This window comes from Equus asinus, chromosome 4, assembly GCF_041296235.1.
Source record: "Equus asinus isolate D_3611 breed Donkey chromosome 4, EquAss-T2T_v2, whole genome shotgun sequence".
Lineage (NCBI taxonomy): Eukaryota > Metazoa > Chordata > Mammalia > Perissodactyla > Equidae > Equus > Equus asinus.
Window position 1 is genome coordinate 28300166 of NC_091793.1, and position 20137 is coordinate 28320302.

The window sequence follows — 20137 nt, forward strand, 5'->3', positions numbered from 1 at the left end:
AAGAGATATTGATTTTCCTAACATAGTTGGCAGATAAACGAATGTTTAACAGGACTCTTCAAAGATATTTTTGAGCCCATGACAGGGTTGTGTTCATAGAATCTTAGAATTTTAAAACAGTATGTAAAACTTAGAAATCATCTAGTTTGGTCTCCTCGTTTTATAGATGAATTAATCAGGCCAAGAAAGCCTGGGCGACTTGTTCAAGACCATCAACTACTTAACGGTGAGCTGAGAGAAAACTCAGTCTCTTTCTCTTAATCCCGTACTCTCTCTACCACGATGATGTTGCAGCCAACCAGAATATCCCAAGAGATTCCTAACAATGCTCCCCACCCCTTCTTTCTCCTTTGATACATAAATACTCACCCTGAAAAATAAGGGGTGTGGTAGTGTCAGTGAGGGATAGTACATGATAAAGAAAGAGCTTGGATTCCGAAATGGTCTTGATTTTTCATCTAGTTTTACTCCTTTTTTTGTATTTCTGAGCTTTAGTGTCTTCATCAGCAATGTGGGCATGAGCTATTAGTAAACAATAATAAGCTACCTCAAAAGATTATAAAGAGGGTTAATAATAACCTATACAGAGTACCTGGCACATAGTAGGTGTTATTATTAAATGGTTACTCCTCCCCCATAGCAAAGCTATATTAAAGTAACTATCAAAGATATATTAAAGTAACCAGTATTAAAGTTTGCCATAAAAACTCTTCAGTCTTTGAGGAATGCACAGTTGACAGCACTGATGATTTTATAATAAATTAGTACTTTTATGTGTAAATGAAAGTTACACACCCACCCACATACAGCTGTCTGTTAAAAAATTCCATCTTTATTGAATGAGCAATCGGCAAACACAAGTCAACTCTTCACAAATCAATATTGTCTTTCTACTGCCCACTGTTTCATTTGGATGCTTGAAAATAATTCTTGTCTTTAGACACAATCTGCTTATTTTCAAACTGCCTAAAATGAAACATGAAAAACTATCTTTTTTTTTTTTTTGAGGAAGATCAGCCCTGAGCTAACACCTGCTGCCAATTCCTCCCTTTTTGCTCAGGAAGACTGGCCCTGAGCTAACATCCATGCCCATCTTCCTCTACTTTATATGTGGGACGCCTACCACAGCGTGGCTTGCAAAGGGGTGCCATATCAGCACCTAGGATCTGGGCCGCTGAAGTGGAACGTGCGAACTTAACTGCTGCACCACCAGGCCGGCCCCTGAAAACCTATTTTTAAAAGTACAGTAGGCCCTGGAATATGAGGCAATCCAAGTGACGGCATAGCAGGAATTTATTGTCTCCTAGGTCTGGAGGCCAGAAGTCTGAAATGGAAGTGCTGGCAGGGCCATGCTCCCTCTGAAGGTGCTAGGGAAGCATCTGTTCCAGGTTGCTCCGACTAGTTCCCGGGCTTGTGGCAGCATAACTCCAATCTTCACATGACAGTCTCCCCATGTGTGGGTCTGTCTCTGTGCCCAAATCCCCTGTTTTTATAAAGACACTAGTCATATTGGATTGGCCTACCCTAATCACTTCATCCCAAATTGATCATCTGCAAAGACCTTACTTCCAAATAAGGTCATAGTCACAGGTACTAAGGATTGTAACAATTCAACCTGTAACTCAAATTCAACCTGTGACAACTGCCATATCCTTCCTCCTTTTAACCTTGCCAAACACACAGGTGGCAAACAACATTCACTCATTCAATAAACTTTTGAACATGCTATACCGGTGTCAACTTAAAAAGCAAATTCATCAGCTATTTTATCCTCAAAATAAGTTTATTCGGGAATAGCCAAAAGAATTGCAATTCAGGATGTGCACGCTATGGCAAACCACAGGCAAATTCGAAGAACAACAGAGGGGAGCTTGCTTTTATAGAGAAAAATGGGGAGTTGTCAGGGGCTGTTCTCAACAAAGACCATTGGGAGAAAGCGACAGTTCAGGGTGGCAACTGCTTCTCACTGGCTGAGCTGTTGCTTTTCTCATCAGCTGGGCTGTTGCCGTGTAGGGAGAGAAATCTTCCTCCAGTACTAAAATAGTTGTTCTTCGCGGCAGAGACGCAAGCTCTCTCTTCCTGTTTGGAGTAATTGACCATGTATGATAGAGCCTGAGAGCTCCCCCTACAGGCCTTCCGACTTTAATTTAGCTAAGGTTTCTCTTATTCATTCCACAATAGATATTGATGATGCCAAAACCAAACTCGACAAAGACCCTGTCCTTGAGCACTCACACTTTAGAGGGAATCAGAGATACATTATTATGTTGGTAAATACTATTATTGAGCATCTGTTTTGTGCTAGGTATTAAAGTAGGTATTTTTCATTTAATCTTCACGATAGTGTGGTAAGTGATGTATCAGAGACAAGTCTGGGGATATGGGGAGGTCCTAAATCTGCTTTGGAGGACAGCAATATTTCCACAAATAAGGTAGCACTTCATCTGAGTCTAAAGGGCTGTGTAGAAATATACCAGGTAGCTCAAACGTGATTGTAGTGAGCAGCAGATTCTAAAGAGCATTTTATGGAGGAAAATACAGCATGTGTAAAGGTTATGAGAGAGATTGTAAACTCTAGGAGGGCTGGCATTTTTGTCCGTTTCTCTCTTGTATCTCCAACACTTTGAACAGTGCCTGGTTCATTAAGTAACTGTTGGATGAATATAAGCGCATCACATGTCTAGGGAATGGCGAGGCCTTAAGTTCACTGTCGCTAGAAACGTAGGCAAAGGCCCCATCACCACGAGCCCTGTAAACCGTACTAAGCGTAAGAAATTAGGGCTGACATGTTGATGATACACAGTATTAAGGAATTCCAGGGATGCCTGGCACCCACCCTGCCAATTACTCCTCTTCCCCAGAGCACGTCCAAAGGTGTCACGCCGCGAGGGCAAGAAGAATGGTAGGGGCGCCAGCTTCACATACTCAAAAAGTAGGGTTCTCTGGCTAAAGCTGGATTGAAGCACATTGTTGGGCTCAAAGTCTAAGGGAGCTTCCTACTCTCCTCCTTCCACTCCGTCCACGACCCTGCCCAGCTCCCCCGCCGACTCTTGGAGCACTCCAGGTTGTCTCCAGGCCTTCCCGGAACCCCGCAGGAGAAATCCCGGAGCGCACTCCCGCCCGCCGGCCCCGCCCTCCTTCCCTCTGGAACTCGGCGAGAGCGCACGCGCGCCCTCCCGAGCCAAGCGCGTGCCCGCGAGCTCCCCGCATCCCCGTGCTCATCCGGGTCTCAGCGGGCCTCAGCCAATGGTGGGCGCTCGCGGCCCCCAGGGGCGGAGCTAAGCCTTCCCTCGCATGGGGCCTGTGGTCACCGCGGGGGCTTCCAAACCACCGCGACCAGTCGGCCGAGTGGAGGGCCAGAGGCTGAGAGCCCAGCGTTCGGGCGAGGGTCGACGTTTCTGAGGTCAAGCGGCGGCCGCCCCCGGGAAGCGAGTGAATCGCGAGCAGAGTCCCCAGTCAGAGCCACTATAGTAAACACATTTCAGAAACGTGAGGTGCCGGGGGTCACGTGGGGAGCGCGCCCTCCAATGAGGAGCCGGGGGCGGGGCCGGGACCGCTGACGCGGCGGTGGCGGCGGAGTCACCCGGGCAGCCTCGGGACCGGTCACCGGCCGGCAACCGTCCAGCGGCCTCGACCCCCGCCTTCGCGCTCCGTGCTTCCTCCTCTTTGCGGGGCCGAGAGGCAGCGGGGCCACAGCTGCTCGACCCTCTCTCGTCCCTCTCGGTGGCTCGCCTCGGGCGGGCCGTTCTCTCCTCCAGGGCCGCTTCGGTGGGACGAGGCTTCCGTGACGAACCTCCAGGGGCTGCCGGTGCCGGCTCAGGCCGTCGTGGCGGCTCGGGTCCCTGGAACTTGCTCAGCCCCCGGGGGTCCGAGGCCCTCGAAGTTATGCGTCGGGTCCGGGCGGCTGCGGCGGGCGCCGGCTCCTAAAGGGCGTCACACCCGGACTCCGTCGACTGGGCAGCCTCCATTCATCTCCCAGCTGCGCCTCCAGCGCCCTCTCCCTCTCGGGTCCCCTCGTCGGACTCATTTTTTCCTTGCCCGGCTCTGCCGCCCTTCCCTCGCTCCCCGGCTGCGGCGATTCTGCTGGAAGCGGAGGTGTCGGTTATGAGCCGGAGCCTCCTCCCTTGAATCTCTGCTGGAGGAACTCGGCGGGGCCCCGCGCCCGCCGCGCCCCCGGGATGGGGGTGAACGCCGTGCACTGGTTCCGAAAGGGGCTCCGGCTCCACGACAACCCCGCCCTGAAGGAGTGCATTCAGGGCGCCGACACCATCCGCTGCGTCTACATCCTCGACCCCTGGTTCGCGGGCTCCTCCAACGTGGGCATCAACAGGTGGCGGTGAGTCAAAAGCTCGTGGGAAATAGATTTTGGTGTTTAGTGAATCAGGACTGTACATGCGATCGGCCAAATCGGAGACTTTAGACCTGGGACCTCCTTGCTTATGCTTTTGTAAGAATGTACGTGCTTGAAGTATTAAATAGAATAGACTTACTAGTTCTCTGGCCCGAGAGTGCTGGCAACCTGGAACACCTTGGCCTTCGTGTGTGAGTTACGTGTCTCTGCGCTAATGGGAACTCTTCCCCTGGATTTATGGAAAATTCTTAGTGGTGGAGTGAAAGAAGCTCCCTCTCAGTGCTCAGTGGCCGGTGGAATGATTTCCTTGGCCTCTTTGTGGCATTCGAAAGGATTGCGGTTTTTAATGTTTACGTTTGTGTGTGTCTAGGTAACTCATCGTAGGGGGAAAATCATTCATTCAGTACAGTCGCCTCCAAATCCAGATTTCTTCCACCTTGAGGTTGCCGTAGGAAAAGCAAGAGAAACAGCATTATCTAATTTCTCTTTCTCTCAACTCCTCCTTGTGGTTGTTTAGACAAAGCACAGTTTTTCTTTCTAGGCAAAGTCTAATCCTTCTAGGGATCAGAGCCCTGGAAGAAATCTTAGAGAAGCTTGATGATCTTTTCCTGAAGTAGCAGGCGAGATGATTGTTAGGCCCTCTGGGGAAATGAAAGCAGTCATTCAACAGATAGATTATTGATCACCTACTGTATACCAGGCACTGCTTTAAATGCTACTTTATAGCAGTGAATGAAGACAAAAATTCTTGTCCTTTTCGAACACGTCCCAGAAAGTAAAATATATAGTATTTGGTAGTGATAAATGCTGTGGAGCAATATAGAGCAGAGAATACGAGGGGGTGGGATTAAAGTTGCAATTTTGAATATGGTGATCAGAAAAAAACTCAGAGAAGGTGGCCTTGAACAAGGTGATGAAGCAGGTAATGGGCTGCAGGTATCCAGGGGAAAAGCATTCTAGGCAGAGAGAACAGTTAGGGAAAAGGTCCTGAGGAGGAAATGTGCTTAACCTTTGGAAGAAACAGCAGAAGAAGCCAGTGTGACTGGAGCAGAATAAGTGAGAGGAGAAGTAGTAGATGAGGTCAGAGATTAAATGGGGCCAGAACGAGTAGAACTTTATAAGCAGTTGTCAAGATTTGGGCTTTTACTCAAAGTGGGAGTAACTGTAGGATTTGAGCAGAGAAATGACGTGATCTGACTTGAGTTTGATGAAGATTTCTCTGGCTGTGGTTCTGAGAACAGACTGAATTGACGGCTGGAGGCTGACGAGAAGCTGGAAGACTAGTTAGGAGGCTGTCGCATTCATCCCGATGAGAGACGGTAATGGCTTGGACCATAGTGATCGTGGTGGACTTGGTGAGAAGTGGTCAAATACTGAGTATATTTTCAAGGCGGAATCCACAGTGTTTGTTGGCAGATTGGATATGTGGTGTGAGAGAAGGCATTAGGAACGACTTCAAAAATTTTTGGCTTCAAGAAGTAGAAGAATAGAGCTGCTCTTTGTTAAGGAAGTGAAGTCAGTCAGAGAAGCCATTGGGAGGGTGATTGGAACTCGCTTTTGAACTTGGTTGAGTTTGACGTGTTAGTTACACATCCTGGTGGAGATAGCAGATGACTATATCTGGAGTTGAGGACAGAGATCCAGGCAGGAGGTATAAATTGGAGAATCATCAGTTTATAGATAATATTTAAAGCCATTTATTCATCCATCCACTCCTTGAGCAAGTGTTTGTCTCACACCTGCTACATGCCAGGCACTGTTTTAGGTGTGGGGCATTCAGCATAAACAAACTTGCTGAAAAATTCCTACCCTATTGAAGCTGCATTCTAGCAGAGCCGTGAGACTGTGTGAGAATATTAAGAACGTGAGTGTAGACAGAAAGGAGAGAAGGTCCAGGGACTGAGCCTTGAATACTCTGGTGTGTGGGAATTGTGGCGCTGTGGAAGAACCAGCAGAGGAGAGTGAGAGGAAACATCGACTAAAGTAAGAAGGAAACCCAGAAGAGTATGGTGTCTCAGAAGCCAAGTAAAGAAAGTATTTCAAAGAGAGTGTATTACCTACATCAAGTGCTACAAATGGGTGAAGTGAGATGAGGCCTGAAAGTTGAAAATTATACTTAGCATTTTGAGGTCATTTGTAATCTTGACTAGAGTGGTTTCAGTAGTGTCAGAAGCAAAAGTCTTTTTGGCATGGCTCAAGAGAGTCTGAGAGGAGAGGAGTTGGGAGACAGCTCATACAGACAGCTCTTTTAGGGAGTTTTGCTGTAAGGGGATCAGAGAAATGGTGGGGTTCCTGGAGTGGGATGTGAAGTCAAGACAGGATTTTTTTTAAGATGGGAGAAATTACAGTATGTTTGTATGCTGATGGGAATGATACAGCAACTATATATAAAACACTTTCATTAGCAGAGCTAGTGTCATTAACGTTTCTGGAAGAAGATGGTAAATGTAATATATTTTAATGTATTAATATCTTACAATAATATGATAATTCCCTTTTCATAAGATTATTAGGGGGATTAAATTAGTTAACAAACATAAAATGCTTAAAATGTGAGGAGTAGTAGTGCTTGTTTGCTATTTGCTATTAAATTGGAAGTCCTAGGTAAATAATATCTAATTCAACGTCTGCAGTCGGTTTCTTCTCGAGCAGTTGATAAAGTCTAGACTGTAAGCTTCTTTAGGATAGGGGTTATATGTTGCTTCACTTTGTACACCTAGCAACTCACATTGTCAAATGATGAGTGAAATAAAACTGGTAAGCACAATAGGAATAGTTCCATATTTTTTTTTTTAAAGGATTTTTTTAAACTACTAAATATTGCTCTTTTTAAAAGATGGATAAAGATGTAAATAATGAGTAGAGACAGACTGTTTTCTTCCACTGAAGACTAAGTTATAAAAAGGCAGGATCAGAGTTTTAGTCTGTTCTCCTAGCACCAGAGTCAGTGCTTTTCATGTAGTGGTAGCTCAGTTACTGTTTGTTGAATGAAATGGACATCCAGGAGTCAATAATTTTACACTTAAACAACTTTGTTAACTTCCTTATTGACCATAGGATAATGTGCAAATTCTTTAGCTTAGCATTCAGGCTGTCTTGTAGGGTTTCTATCTTCTTTCCTTCACGCCACTTCCTTCAATCAACACCATTTCCTAGATTTTGGGATTTAATAGAAAAGCAAATTTTTAAAAATTTATTTTTCGTAAGTAAATTAACAAAACCACCTTTTGATATTGCCATGATTTCATTTTAAAAGGATGCTTTAATGTTTTGGAAAAAAACTTTTCAAGGACATTGATTCAAAATAAAGGACAGTCCTTTGACTTGAATAAATTAAGCTTAATGAAAACTCATTTTGCCTTATTTGATCTCAGACCAGTTAAAACTTTATCTTGAATTTGTCATCTTTGGGATTGAATGATTTAAAATATTTCAATTCTTTCCTTCACTTATTTCTTATTAGAATAATACCATGCAAAAACTTATATGTGAATGTTCATAGAATTATTATTATTCATAATAGCCAAAAGGTGAAAACAACCCAATGTTCATCCACTGATTAATGTCTAAACAAAACATGGTATATCCATACAATGGAATATTATTCAATCATAGAAAGGAATGAAGTACTGGTACATGCTACAACATGGATGAACCTTGAAAACATTATGGTAAATGAAGAAGCCAGTCACAAAACCCCACATATTATTTGATTGTATTTATATGAAATGTCCCAAGTGGGCAAATATGTAGAGACATAAGTATATTAATGGTTTCTAAGAGCTGAGGAGATTAGAGGAGTTGGGAGGTGGTAGCTAAGGGGCATGGGGTTTCTTTTTGAGATGAGGAAAATATTCTAGAAGGGGATGGTTGTACAACTCTGTGAATAGACTAAAAACCATAGAACTGCACACAAATTAAAAGAAAACAATCTGCTTACCCCTGTAAGGCCCAGTCCAAATGCCATCTTTTCCATAATACCTTTCTTTATCACCTTGCCTGGGGTGATTAATAGTCTTGTGAATCTTATACCATTTTTTGATTTTGTTTTTCACATCACCCTTAGTATTTACTTCTTTCATTTGTAAAATTGATGTAGTCCTCCAATATTTATTTCTCCTCGATTTAACAGATTGCACCTTTTCTTCCTGAAGAGAAGGTACTATTTCATTCAATTAAAAATTTATTTTGCATTCCTGTCATGGCAGGCACTATTTTTGTTACTGTGGATACAACAGTGAATAAGACAGAAAAAGTCCCTGTCCTTGAGGAGCTTCTAGTCTAGGAAGAGAAACAAACAAATATATAAATACAGAAATATAATATGTCAGGTGGTGGTAAGTGTAATGGAGAGAAAAAAAGCAGAATGTGAGAACAGAGACCAAAAGGAAGGGAGGAAACAAGCTGTAAGTATCAGGGGAAGAGTCCTCTTTGTATTCTCCACAATGTCTAGCATTGTGTTTTGTACAAAGTAGGCATTTGATACAAATCTCCTTGATTTTCTTTGTAAGTCTAGGGTTTAGGAGTGGGGCAGTTACTTCATTTAATTTAGATGCTTATGTGTATTTTAAACTCCTAATTCAGAAAAATAATTCTCAATGAATGGATTATTTTTAATATTTAAACTTCAATATGTTTATTACACAGTTGATGCTATCACATGTAGAGTTTCTTAATTTTCAGTAACCAAATCTATAAATATACCCACATGTTTCCTCATTCTTTCCTTTGACTATATGATTTCAGTGGAAGAGATATGCTTTCCCTAGTCAAAACCAATCTCTTCATCTATACCTCATTTTAAAAACTTTTTTCCAGCTTTATTGAAGTATAATTGACAAATAAAAATTGTAGTATTTAAGGTATACAACATGATGTTTTGATATATGTGTACATTGTGAAGTTCATTTTTGATTATTTATTCTCATACCTTTTTTTTAACCTCTTTTTAGGTTGCTTCCAATCAACATTTAAGCGTGCTTAAGTCCAAGCTCCGTAAAAACAAAAAACCAACAGAGGAACAGAACCTACCCTTGACTGTGTTCCTCTCCTGCAGCTATGTTTCTCGGTTCCTTTATGGCCAGACTTCATGAACAAGATGTGTAATACTGGCTGACTTCATTTCTTTATCTTCTACTCACCCTTGAACCCGCCCCAAACTAGTCTTGGTTCCACCTCCACCTACTCCACTAAAACTGTTTCCATCCAAAGGATACTTTTAAACTTTCTGTTCCTTGACTTTTTACTGTGTTTGACACATTTGACCACACCTTTCTCTTCTTCCCTCTGCTTTAGTTGGAGGACCTCCTCTGTTTGTTTTTCTGCCAGAGCTATTAGTGTTCTTCCTTGACTTCTCTTTTTCTGTTCAACCCTTAAATGGCACTTAGGTCTGTGGTCTCCACCCTCTTTTCATTTTGCCTCTTTGCTAGGCAATCTCATCTCTCTTTGTAAATTCAGTTACCATCTACGTGCCCAGAGTTCACAGATCAGTGTCTTCAGCCCATATCTCTCTCCTGATCCCCAGATAGATATCCATTATATAGAGATTCCCTGCCAATTTGAATGTATTATATTACCTTAAACTAAACTTGTTTAAAACAGAGTTCATCTTCTCCCTTACCTCTCTCTCAAAAACAAAAAACCCCAAACTGACTTTTCCTTTGTTTCCTATCTTCATAAATAATATAACCATTTGCCCAGTTGCTCAGATAATTTACAGATGAGATTGTTAATTATATATTTATTCAACAAATATTTGAGTTCCTACTGTGTGCCAATCACTTTGCTTATTTCTGTGGGTAAAGTGGTAGTCAACAGAAAATTTCTCTGTTCTCAGGGAGTTTACAGTATAGAGAGGGATTTATTCAGAAATAAAATAATCACAGAAATACATTTTTCTGTCTCCTTTCCCCTTCAGCCCGTATCGCCATCCTTCTTGCCTAGGTTATGTGAGTAGTTTGCAAATCATTGTTCCCCTTCCCCTGCTCTAATGCGTGCTCTACACAGCCACTGCAGTGACCTTTTAAAATTGCAAATCTGATCATGTCCTTTACTCTTCAGAATCATTCAGTGACATTGCTTTACCCTTAGATTAATGTTCAAAAGGCGATAGCATGGTTTAAAATCTCTGTGTAATCTGGTCCCCTGCCTCTTTTCCCAGCCTCGGAGGATTGCTTTACTGAGGCATTTGAGCTGAACCTTGAAGTATGAGATGGGTCTTAATAAACAGAGAATGGAGGGAAGGAAATTATAGGCAGAGAGAAGAAAATTCCAGGCTGAGAAAATAACATGAGGAGAGACACAGTATTCTGATACTGGTGAGGAGGCTGGTGTAACCTAATCATGTGGTGCATAAAAAGATAGGACGTGCGCCAGCTGGTTGCCTGACTCAAACATGCTTAAGGAGAGTGCTTCTTGACAAGGGTCATTGAACAGTCCAAGGGCAGTTGGCTTCAGACACCGGTTGATGCTAAGGCTCAAAAGATGTCTCTAGCACCAAATTTCTCCCTTTGCATCTGCAAACTTCACTTATTTTGAGTTGGCTTCTCAGACAGGCTGTCCTCTGTTGGTAAGTTATAGCAATAACAATAGCAGTTACAGCAGTAAAAAGCCTATGGCTCTGCCCCAGAAGTCTCTGGCAAAGTGGCTCTGTTTGGGCCAATTTCTGAACCAATCGTTGTGAGCCCCTGGTTGTCTGAGCTGGAGTTGTGTGCCTCATGGCTGGAATCAGCTCAGCTGGACTGGAGTAACTGAAGTAGAATGAGTAGAATGAAGTAGGTGATGCCCTAAAACAATAGATGCCTATTATGTAAGAAGTCAGATCAGAAGTTGGGACCGAGTCAGAAAAACTTTGACCCCTATTTGGGGAAATATAACTTTGGCAGTTGAGTGAATGACAGAGGAAAGGAGCAATCTAGTAAGGTAGAGGCTTTATCAGCAGTTTAGTTGAAAGATAATACAGGCTTGAATTAGGGAAAAGGCTGTGAGGAAGAGGGTGATGCGAGAGAGTGATTGTAGAGGGACAGTGGACAGTTTAGGTGACTGTCTGGAAAAGGCAGTTTCATAGAGCAGAGTGAGGGAGGGTAGAATGTAAGATTCTCATACTTTGTGCCTCTTTGACAATTAGACATTAACTAAGAGAACACAGGAATAGACTATATTCAGATAAGGAAAAGAGTGAGTTTAGTTTAGGTCATTGATGAATTTGAGGTACTGCTAAGATATCTATGTGGGAAATGGAGAAAATAGAAGTTCAAGTTTGGGGATTATAGACATTAGAGCTGTGCATATGGGAATAATTCCTATATAATTAATAGATGAAACATGACTAATGATATTGGCTAGAATAAGACCCATCAAAACCTTGGTGAATACTATATTTAAGGTGAACAGGAGCTGGTGAAGGAAACTGAGGAGACTCAATCAGAGAGGTAAGAGAGGAGCCAGGAGACTGCTGTATAATGGAAACCAAAGGTGGCAAGATTTTTTCTTCATTGTGCTAGAGAAGGCAAATTAGGATGAGTTTTGACAGTTATGCAGGAGAAATTGTCAAAGACTTGGAAACAGGCAAAAGAAATTACTGTGTATCTGGAATGCTGGGCATTGTCTAGAGGACCCTCCAGGACTTATATTATTCTGATTTAGGGATATGTTCCCTTGTCCTGATTGGCTAGACTGTTTTACAACTTTGTAAAAGGAATAAAAGTTAAACTGTAGAAAACTGAAAAAACAAATGATTCCTGCCTATTCCAATGCAAATTATTCCTGGTCATGCCATGCAAATTAATTTTGTAGAGTGGGTACTGTGAATCTCTCTAAGTCAGATTCTTGTTTGAACCAGTTTTAACATCTTACTGGTTCCTTCATTAATGAGTTAAATAAAATCTGCCATATATTCATGTCATGTTTGTGTGAGTCATGATTTTGCCATTTTGAAAATTATACTTTAACTGTTACAAAGGCCTTTGGTAAACTTTGAGGAAGCAGCTTCAGTGTTGTTGTAAGGACAGAAATCAGAATGTATAGGGTGTTACTGAAAGTCTGTGTGTGTGGCAGGTGGAGGAGGGGGATGATTGAGGAATTGATGAAGAGGGTTTTTATGTGAGGGGCAAGACATAAACTGGATGCATAGGTTCTGGATAGGCAGGGGAAAGTGAATTTCGGGCAGATCACCAGACTTGTGGTTAAGACTGGAATCACGAGACTTATAGTCAAGACAGTATGATAAACAGAAAATAAAATAAGTAGATAAGGTGGGGCCTGAATGTGGAGTTCTTTGAATGACCAACTAAAGTGTGTTTAAAACATCTGGCTATCCTAAAACCTGGATTCTAGTCCTTGCTTTTCTACTAAGTAGCAGTGGCACTGACCTTGGATAAGTCACTCCCCCTTCATTTTATTCATTCAGGAAACATTCATTAAGAGCCTGTTATCTGCCAGGCCCTTTGCAAGGCATTGGAGATACAAAGATGAGGGTCATGGTTCCTGCCCATAAGGAAACTTTCACACCACTAAAGGACAAATAATTAAAATATAGAATGTTAAATAGGACCTCTCTGGAAATATGCCAAGATAATCATGGGAGTACAAAGGAGAGGCAACCCTGGGGGAGGAGAAGGAGAAGTTAGGAGTAGAGGTGATGGGTGTCTGGGTGCAGGTGGGCAAAAGGAAGGAGGGAGTGAGATACTGGTTTGAGAGAAGAGTTCCACAATACTTCTTGATGAAGGAGATTCTTGAGTCAGTGTCTTAATATGAAAAAGGAGGTACTAAAAAAGCCCTCTTATGGATACCATTGGGACCAGCAGTTAGTTGAACAAGGCAAGCATAAAAAATAACACATATATAAGTGTACGCTAACTTGACAACTTTTGATGTAGGGTGAAATTCCAAGTCTCAATTCTGCTTACTTCTTTGTCCACATTTACTCCTTAGATGATCTCATCTAGTCACATGCTTGAATACCTCATAATTTTCTGTTGAGCATCTCTTGCTCTGACCTGTCTTGAGTTCCAGACTCATATATCCAGTATTTTTACTCGGATTCCAAATAAGTATCTTAAGCTGGGTTTTGCTCCATCTTCCCTACCTCTCGTGGTTTCTCTGTATCACAATAAATGGCAGCATTCACCTCGTTGCTCTGCAAAAACCTAGGAGCCATCTTTCCTTCATTTCTTTTTTTCCTAACAATCCCATGTCTCATCCTTCAGCAATTATTATGGCTTTTCCTTCAAAGTAACTCCCACATCCATTAAATCTCACCCTTCCACTGCTGTCATACCATCCAACTCAACAACATTTCTTGCAGAACTACTGCAGTAGCCTCCTAACTTCTCTACTTCGATTTTTGTACCTGCCTTCCCAGTCTGTTCCATGTGGAAGCCAGAGTATTCTTTTAAAAACCTTCATCAGATCGGGTCATTCCTATGCTCAGAATCCTCCAGTTGCTTCCAGGGTGTTTGCATTTTCTGCTTCTCTACCCAGAACATTATCCCCTCAAACCTTAGGAGGGCTCATTCCTTCAATATCCCTCGCCAGAGAGGCCTTTTCTGACCATCCTAAGTAAAGTAATTGCCCCTGCTCCTTCCCCACACCTCTCACTTTTCACTTTCTATCTCCTTGGCCTGTTTTATTTTTCATGGCATTTATCGCTACCTGAAATTAAATATTTATTGACTTCTTTATTGTCTTACTCCTTCACCAACTTACACAAGAGTGGGATTGATTCATTATTGGTTCCTCATATTCATTGCTGGTTCCTCAGCTCTAAAGCAGCACTTCTCAGTGGTTGGTCCACGGACGCCTATGGGTTCCTGAGACTTTCAAGATATCTGTGAAGTTAAAACTATTTTCATAATAACACTACGACATTATATGGCTTTCTTACTGTCATTCTCTCACATGTGTACAGTTGATTTTTCCAGAAGCTACATGATAAGGGATGACATTATTGCTATGATGGCTAATGGAATGAATGCTGCTGTATTCTTGTGTTTTAAAATGTGTTCAGCTTTAATTTCTCATGAAATATTGACAGGTATTGCCTATAAAACAAAACTCGTTGGGGTTACTCAGTAATTTTTAAGAGTATAAAGGGTCCTGAGACCCAAAAGTCTGAGAACTGTTCCCCTAGAGCAACACCTGGCATAGTGTAGGTGTTCAGTATGTACTTGTGGGTTGAATGTTTAAATGAGTGTTGTTCTGCTGATTTTGTCAATGGAGTTTCATGTTGGCTTTCATGCATAAATTACACCTATAGTCTGATATTGCCTGTCATTTTCTTAAAGTTGATTAAAACCTTAAAGCAAAAATACTCAGGGCAGCAAGGCAGAAGAAAATAACCTACAAAGGAACCCCTATCAGGCTTCCAGCAGATTTCTCAGCAGGAACCTTATAGGCTAGGAGAGACTGGAATGATATATTCAGATCTTTGAGGACAAAAACTTTCAGCCAAGAATACTCTATCCAGCAAAAATAGCCTTCAGATATGATGGAGAAATAAAAACTTTCCCAGATAAACAAAAGCTAAGGGAGTTAGTTCATAGCCACAGGACGCCCCCCTACAAAACCTTAAAGACCCTTGTGAGCAAACTTGAGTACAGAATTCCTTTAGTACATTATTTTTTCTGATCTATTATAACTATTTTATCCACAGGTAATTAGAAACTTTTTTGGTGATTCACCTTTTATCAAGCCTTTATAAAGGATTCAATTTAGTATTCAGTAAAACAGCTTTCTTGTTTATACTCATTCAATCAGTTTATATCAAATTACTTTATGTGATGCAGTAAGAAGTTCAGCTGGCATGAACAGGCTTCAGTAACACGAGTGACTCTTGATCTGCCTAGAACTTTAACTGATTGGAACAGGAATCAAATGCACTAGAAAACAATAGCCTGCTTTTCTCAAGCAGAAATTAGCCATGGCCATGAGTCAGTATGGTCTCTGTGTGTTTTACAGAAGATATAGAGAGATTGTATAATGTCTGTGATGATAATAGCAAAAATAATTATTAATAATATAAAAGGTATAACTGCAGGTTTTTAGAATTTGACATTTTAAAATTAATTCTCTCATTTTTATTTGGTTTGGATTACATATTTGTTTTAACTGGATATTAGGGTTTCCTAGAGAAGAAAAATGGTGTTTTAAAAATGGGACTCTATTGATTTTAGGTACTTTTGCCATTTTTATCTTATCCCAGCTCTTTCCCCTCAGTAACAACAACAAGCTAAGTATCTTAATGACATTTGTGGACTATTTTTTAGCTTTTCTGGTTTAAGTGTCAAAGGCCGGCAGGAGTTAAAAGACTATCAGTAGAATGACTTGATATTAAATTACTGTGCTGTAGTGTAAAGGTACTAGAGAATGTGCTGGCCAGTGCTTTTATTGGTATTCACATATGGTGGGGGGTCGGATTCTAAAGTTAGGGTTAAAATACCTTTGTTAATAGGGCTTTGACCACAAGCCCAATTGCATGAGCAGTGCAGGATGGGTTAGGGGGAAGAACGGAGAAAAGACAGAGATACGGCCTGTGAGACATAGGAGTTTATTCGGACTTACGGACAGGGAGTCCAGGAGTGGCCAGCTGGACGACGTTGCACACCTGCACCCACTACTGCAAGCAGAGAGGGGGTTGCTTAAGTAGGCGGGGGAACAGAGGCTACGTTCTTGCGGAGAGGGACTGTCCTTGCATGACCAGCATTCCAAGAACCAGTAGCTCACATGGAAGCGCTCTGTGTTCCTTCAAGGTATGATGTACATCCAGGATAGCCAGGCCCTGAACTGTTACAAATACCAGAGGTAGCGTCCTGCTCAGAAGTGGGCCAGAAGGACACATGGTTGTTATAGGGCACGTAGGCTAGTGCTGCTACAGCCTGCTATTTTTTATAATGAGAGTTATAATTTTGGGTGATAGAATGGGAATAGAAAGGAATGATTGAATGAAAGGGAAATACTGAAAAAGGTTTGTGACATATATGAGAGATTTCAGAAAAGGAGGGTTCAGTGATAACTCTGAGTTTTGAGATCCCAGGAAGGGAGACATAAAGTCAGAAGGAACTAGTTTGAGAGTTAGGGTGATAAGCTTGGCTTAAGGTATATAAGTTAAGGTAACAACAAAGTAATATCCAGGTATAATTGGTTAGCAGGGACTGAAGCTAGGAAGGGAAGTTGGGACTAGATGTGTGTTTATAATTGGAAATAATCCTTTTTGAGGTGATAACTAAAAATGAGAAAATTATGAAAATACTGAAAGGGAGACATATGAGAAGGCAAAAAGGAATGGCAGACTTTGTGATTTTTGAAAAAATATACATGTTAAACTTTTTGTACTCAAACTTTTATGGTTTATATCATTAATAATAAGCTTCACAGGGCCTTTTCCACTCAAAGATGATATAAATACTTATCTATATGTTTTTCTAATATATTTGTATTTCCATTTATACATAAAAATCTTTATTCTATCTAGAGTTTATATTAACACAGAGGTTGAGCTCTAACTTCTTTTTTCCCAAATGATGGTCATTTTCCCCAAAATGGTGGTCAATTATTCCAACATTATTTATTGAATAATATCCCCACTGAAATGTTATCTTAACCATACACTAATCTTTTAATATTTTGTGGTCTGTTTCTAGGCTAATTTTCAAAATGTGATTTTTTTCTGATGAAAAAATGTAATAATTATAAATAATTCAAATGAGATGAAGAAAGTACCTCTAAAATATAATTCCTAAGAAGTATATCATTGGTAATAGTTAAAAAATATGAAAACGTGAATGCATATGTATATGAACATGCATATTTATATGTAAACTTTGGCATCTCTATTCAAAAATATGAGTAATTCATTGAGTGTTCCTTTGGGAATTAATTTTGTTAGATCTTGATAATGGGATCCTATTAGTCTTGTAAAATAAATTGGTAACTTTATGTCCTTTTTGTATTCCCTAACAGTACTATAAATAACAGGAATTGTGTGTTCCATAAAGGTCTGCTAGAATTCGCCCATAGTCTTTTGGGATAGGGGCTTTTGGGAGGAGGCAGATTCTTTTTGTAGATACCTCAGCGTACCTGGCTGTCCACACATTAAGCTGCCCACATCAATAGCCTTACTTGAAAGGATGAATTAGCGTTCATTTTAATAGCTCATGACTCTGTAATCTACTTTTTCTCTTTTCCCTGTGGACAGTTTATTGGATCTAGAGTCGATACCTGACCTAAGCTGCACCAATTTGGAAGTTTGGAAAAGGGGTCCAGAGACTCTGGTTGTTAATATTGGGCCTTGACACTGAGCAGCCATAGAAAGCTGGGTATCTTAAAGAGAAAAACATGGGCACATGTGTAGAAAGGAACAAACGAGACCATTCATTTCCAAAAAGGAGCAGGTATCCTGGGTTGCTAATGTTCCAGAATCCTTAGACTTGACTGTACTTCCTGAGCACAGGTTCCATGAGATACTCCAGTATTCTTCCAGTACTTTCTCTCTCTCTTTTTGTTGTTTGACTTAGTTTGAGTAGATTTCTGTTTGTTGCAGTGAAATAATTCCTGACTTAGATCATCTTTGTTATACTTTTCAGTTCCATTGGTGCTTACTAGTTTTCTTTTCAGTTTGATAATTGAACTTGATAATTCAGACTTTCCTAAAATGTCTACCATTTAATCTAGTCTTATATTTTTATATGTGTTACTAAAGTTGTATACCATATTCTTCTATTTAATAATCACCACAATTGCTTTTATAGTCTCTTTCTCACGTTACTAATAGGTATTTGTATTTTTCTCTCTTTTTGTTTCTCAGTTAGGCTTTGCCAGATGCTTTTCTATTTTATTGAACTTTTGAAAGTATAGTTCTTACAGAAGGAATAAAGAATATTGTCAGAGTTACCTCTACAGAAAATATTGGGCTTAGATAGTTTCATAGAGGTTCTATGAAGCTTTTAAGAAACATAAAACTTCAGTGCCATGAAAAGCACTGTTCCAGAGCATAGTAAGAGAAGAAGAGGAAACTATAGTCCAGTATTATTTAGGAATAAAATGTACAGATTTATCAAATAGAATACAGAATCATATTTTAAAAGCATATTTTACATACATGTGGAAAAATGCAAGAGTAATTCAATATTTGAAATATATTAATATGTCTTTATATTAATAGATCAAAGAAAAATCATAAGATCATCTTCATAGATGCTGAAAAGACTTTTCATAAAGTTCAACATCAATTCTTAGTAAAAACTAATGCTAAACCAGAAATAGAAGGCTGCCTCCTTAATCTGGTTATATAAAAAATCAGCTCAAAAGCCGGCATCATGCTTAATGGGTAAATTTTAGAAGAATTTCTGTAAAATTGAGAACAAGATACAAATGCTTGCTATCATCACCGTTACTGTCATTGTGCTAGAGCTACTCACTAACACAGTCTAAGAGGCATATAAGTGGAAGAGAAGGTAAATTGTTGCTATTTTCAAGTGATATGATTGTACACCTGAAATATCTAGGAGAATCAACTGAAAAAGTTATTAACAATAAAAGAATTCAGTGATGTGGCTGAGTACAATTTTTCTTAACCTTGTTTGCAGAGAGTTAAACTAATCCTTAGTTCAAGACATTTTATTGTCATTGGTGTATATAAGGTCATTCGCTTTCTCTTTTTTTAGTCTCTTTTATATCTACTATTTGAATTTACCTTCCTCCATAAATAAATATCCTATTTGTTTATAGTATATTATTTTTAATAAAATAATTATATAGTATATACTATATTGTTTATATTCTAATATATTTATCTTTTTGTAACTGTGTTCTTGCAAAATGGGTATTGTTTTATGTGTATTTATTTTTTAATTTACATAAAAGTTATGTTATATATCTTATTCTGTTTTTTCCATAGGCACTAAAATTTTAAGATCCTCTTCTGTTGGTACTTCTAATTGACAGCTTCTAATAGCTGCATAATTTTCCTACCTGTCCTGTGATAGCTACCTACTTACTTCCAATTTCCTGATACCACAAATTATTTTGCAGTTAACATCCTTGTACATGAATCTATGTGAGAATTTCTTTGGAAAATATATACAAATGAATAGAATTGCTGGGTCATATGATAGCCCTATACTTGGTTTGACTAAGAAATGCCAGATTGCTGTCTATATTCTGTATTGCAGTCTATATTCCCACTAGTAGTGTGTGAGTGTTCCTATGTTCTTATGTTCCAACTTTTAAAAGTTATCCAGCTTTCTAAATTTTATTAGTCTAATAAGTGTAAAGTGACATCTGATTGTTTTAATTTGTGCTTTTTCAGTTACTAATAGGTTCGAACATTTCTTGTTATATTAGCTTTGGACGTTTTTTTCTTCTGTAAATTGCCTTTTTATAGTCTTGCCCATTTTTCTATTGATGTTGCTGTCTTTCTATTTTATTTGTAGGAGTTTTGAAATAAGTATATATTAAAAAATACAAACAATGACTAACAAGCACATGAAAAGATATTCAGCATCATTAGTCATTAGGGAAATGCAAAGCCAAGCCAGTGTAATACCACTTCACACCCACTAGGATGGCTATAATAAAAAAAGGTGTTTTTTTTTTAAGATTTTTTTTTTTTTTAGATTTTTTTTTTTTTCCTTTTTCTCCCCAAAGCCCCTTGGTACATAGTTGTCTATTGTCAGTTGTGGGTCCTTCTAGCTGTGGCATATGGGATGCCGCCTCAGCATGGCCTGATGAGCAGTGCCATGTCCATGCCCAGGATTCGAACTGGCGAAACCCTGGGCCGCCACAGTGGCG

The 20137-nt window shown here is 40.1% G+C and overlaps 1 protein-coding gene across 3 annotated transcripts in view; it reads left to right on the forward strand.

Annotated features, from left to right (window-relative positions):
- Positions 1 to 3274: 3274 nt before the first annotated feature.
- CRY1 (cryptochrome circadian regulator 1) overlaps positions 3275 to 20137 on the forward strand; it is a 91807-nt gene continuing 74944 nt past the window's right edge. The window contains exon 1 of one of the 3 annotated variants that reach the window (XM_014852347.3): positions 3275 to 4336. In XM_014852347.3, the coding sequence (XP_014707833.1) occupies positions 4179 to 4336 (158 nt within the window). In that variant the 5' untranslated portion in view covers positions 3275 to 4178. The remainder of the gene's footprint in view (positions 4337 to 20137) is intronic. The other 2 variants (XM_070507011.1, XM_070507010.1) reach the window with 2 other exon arrangements.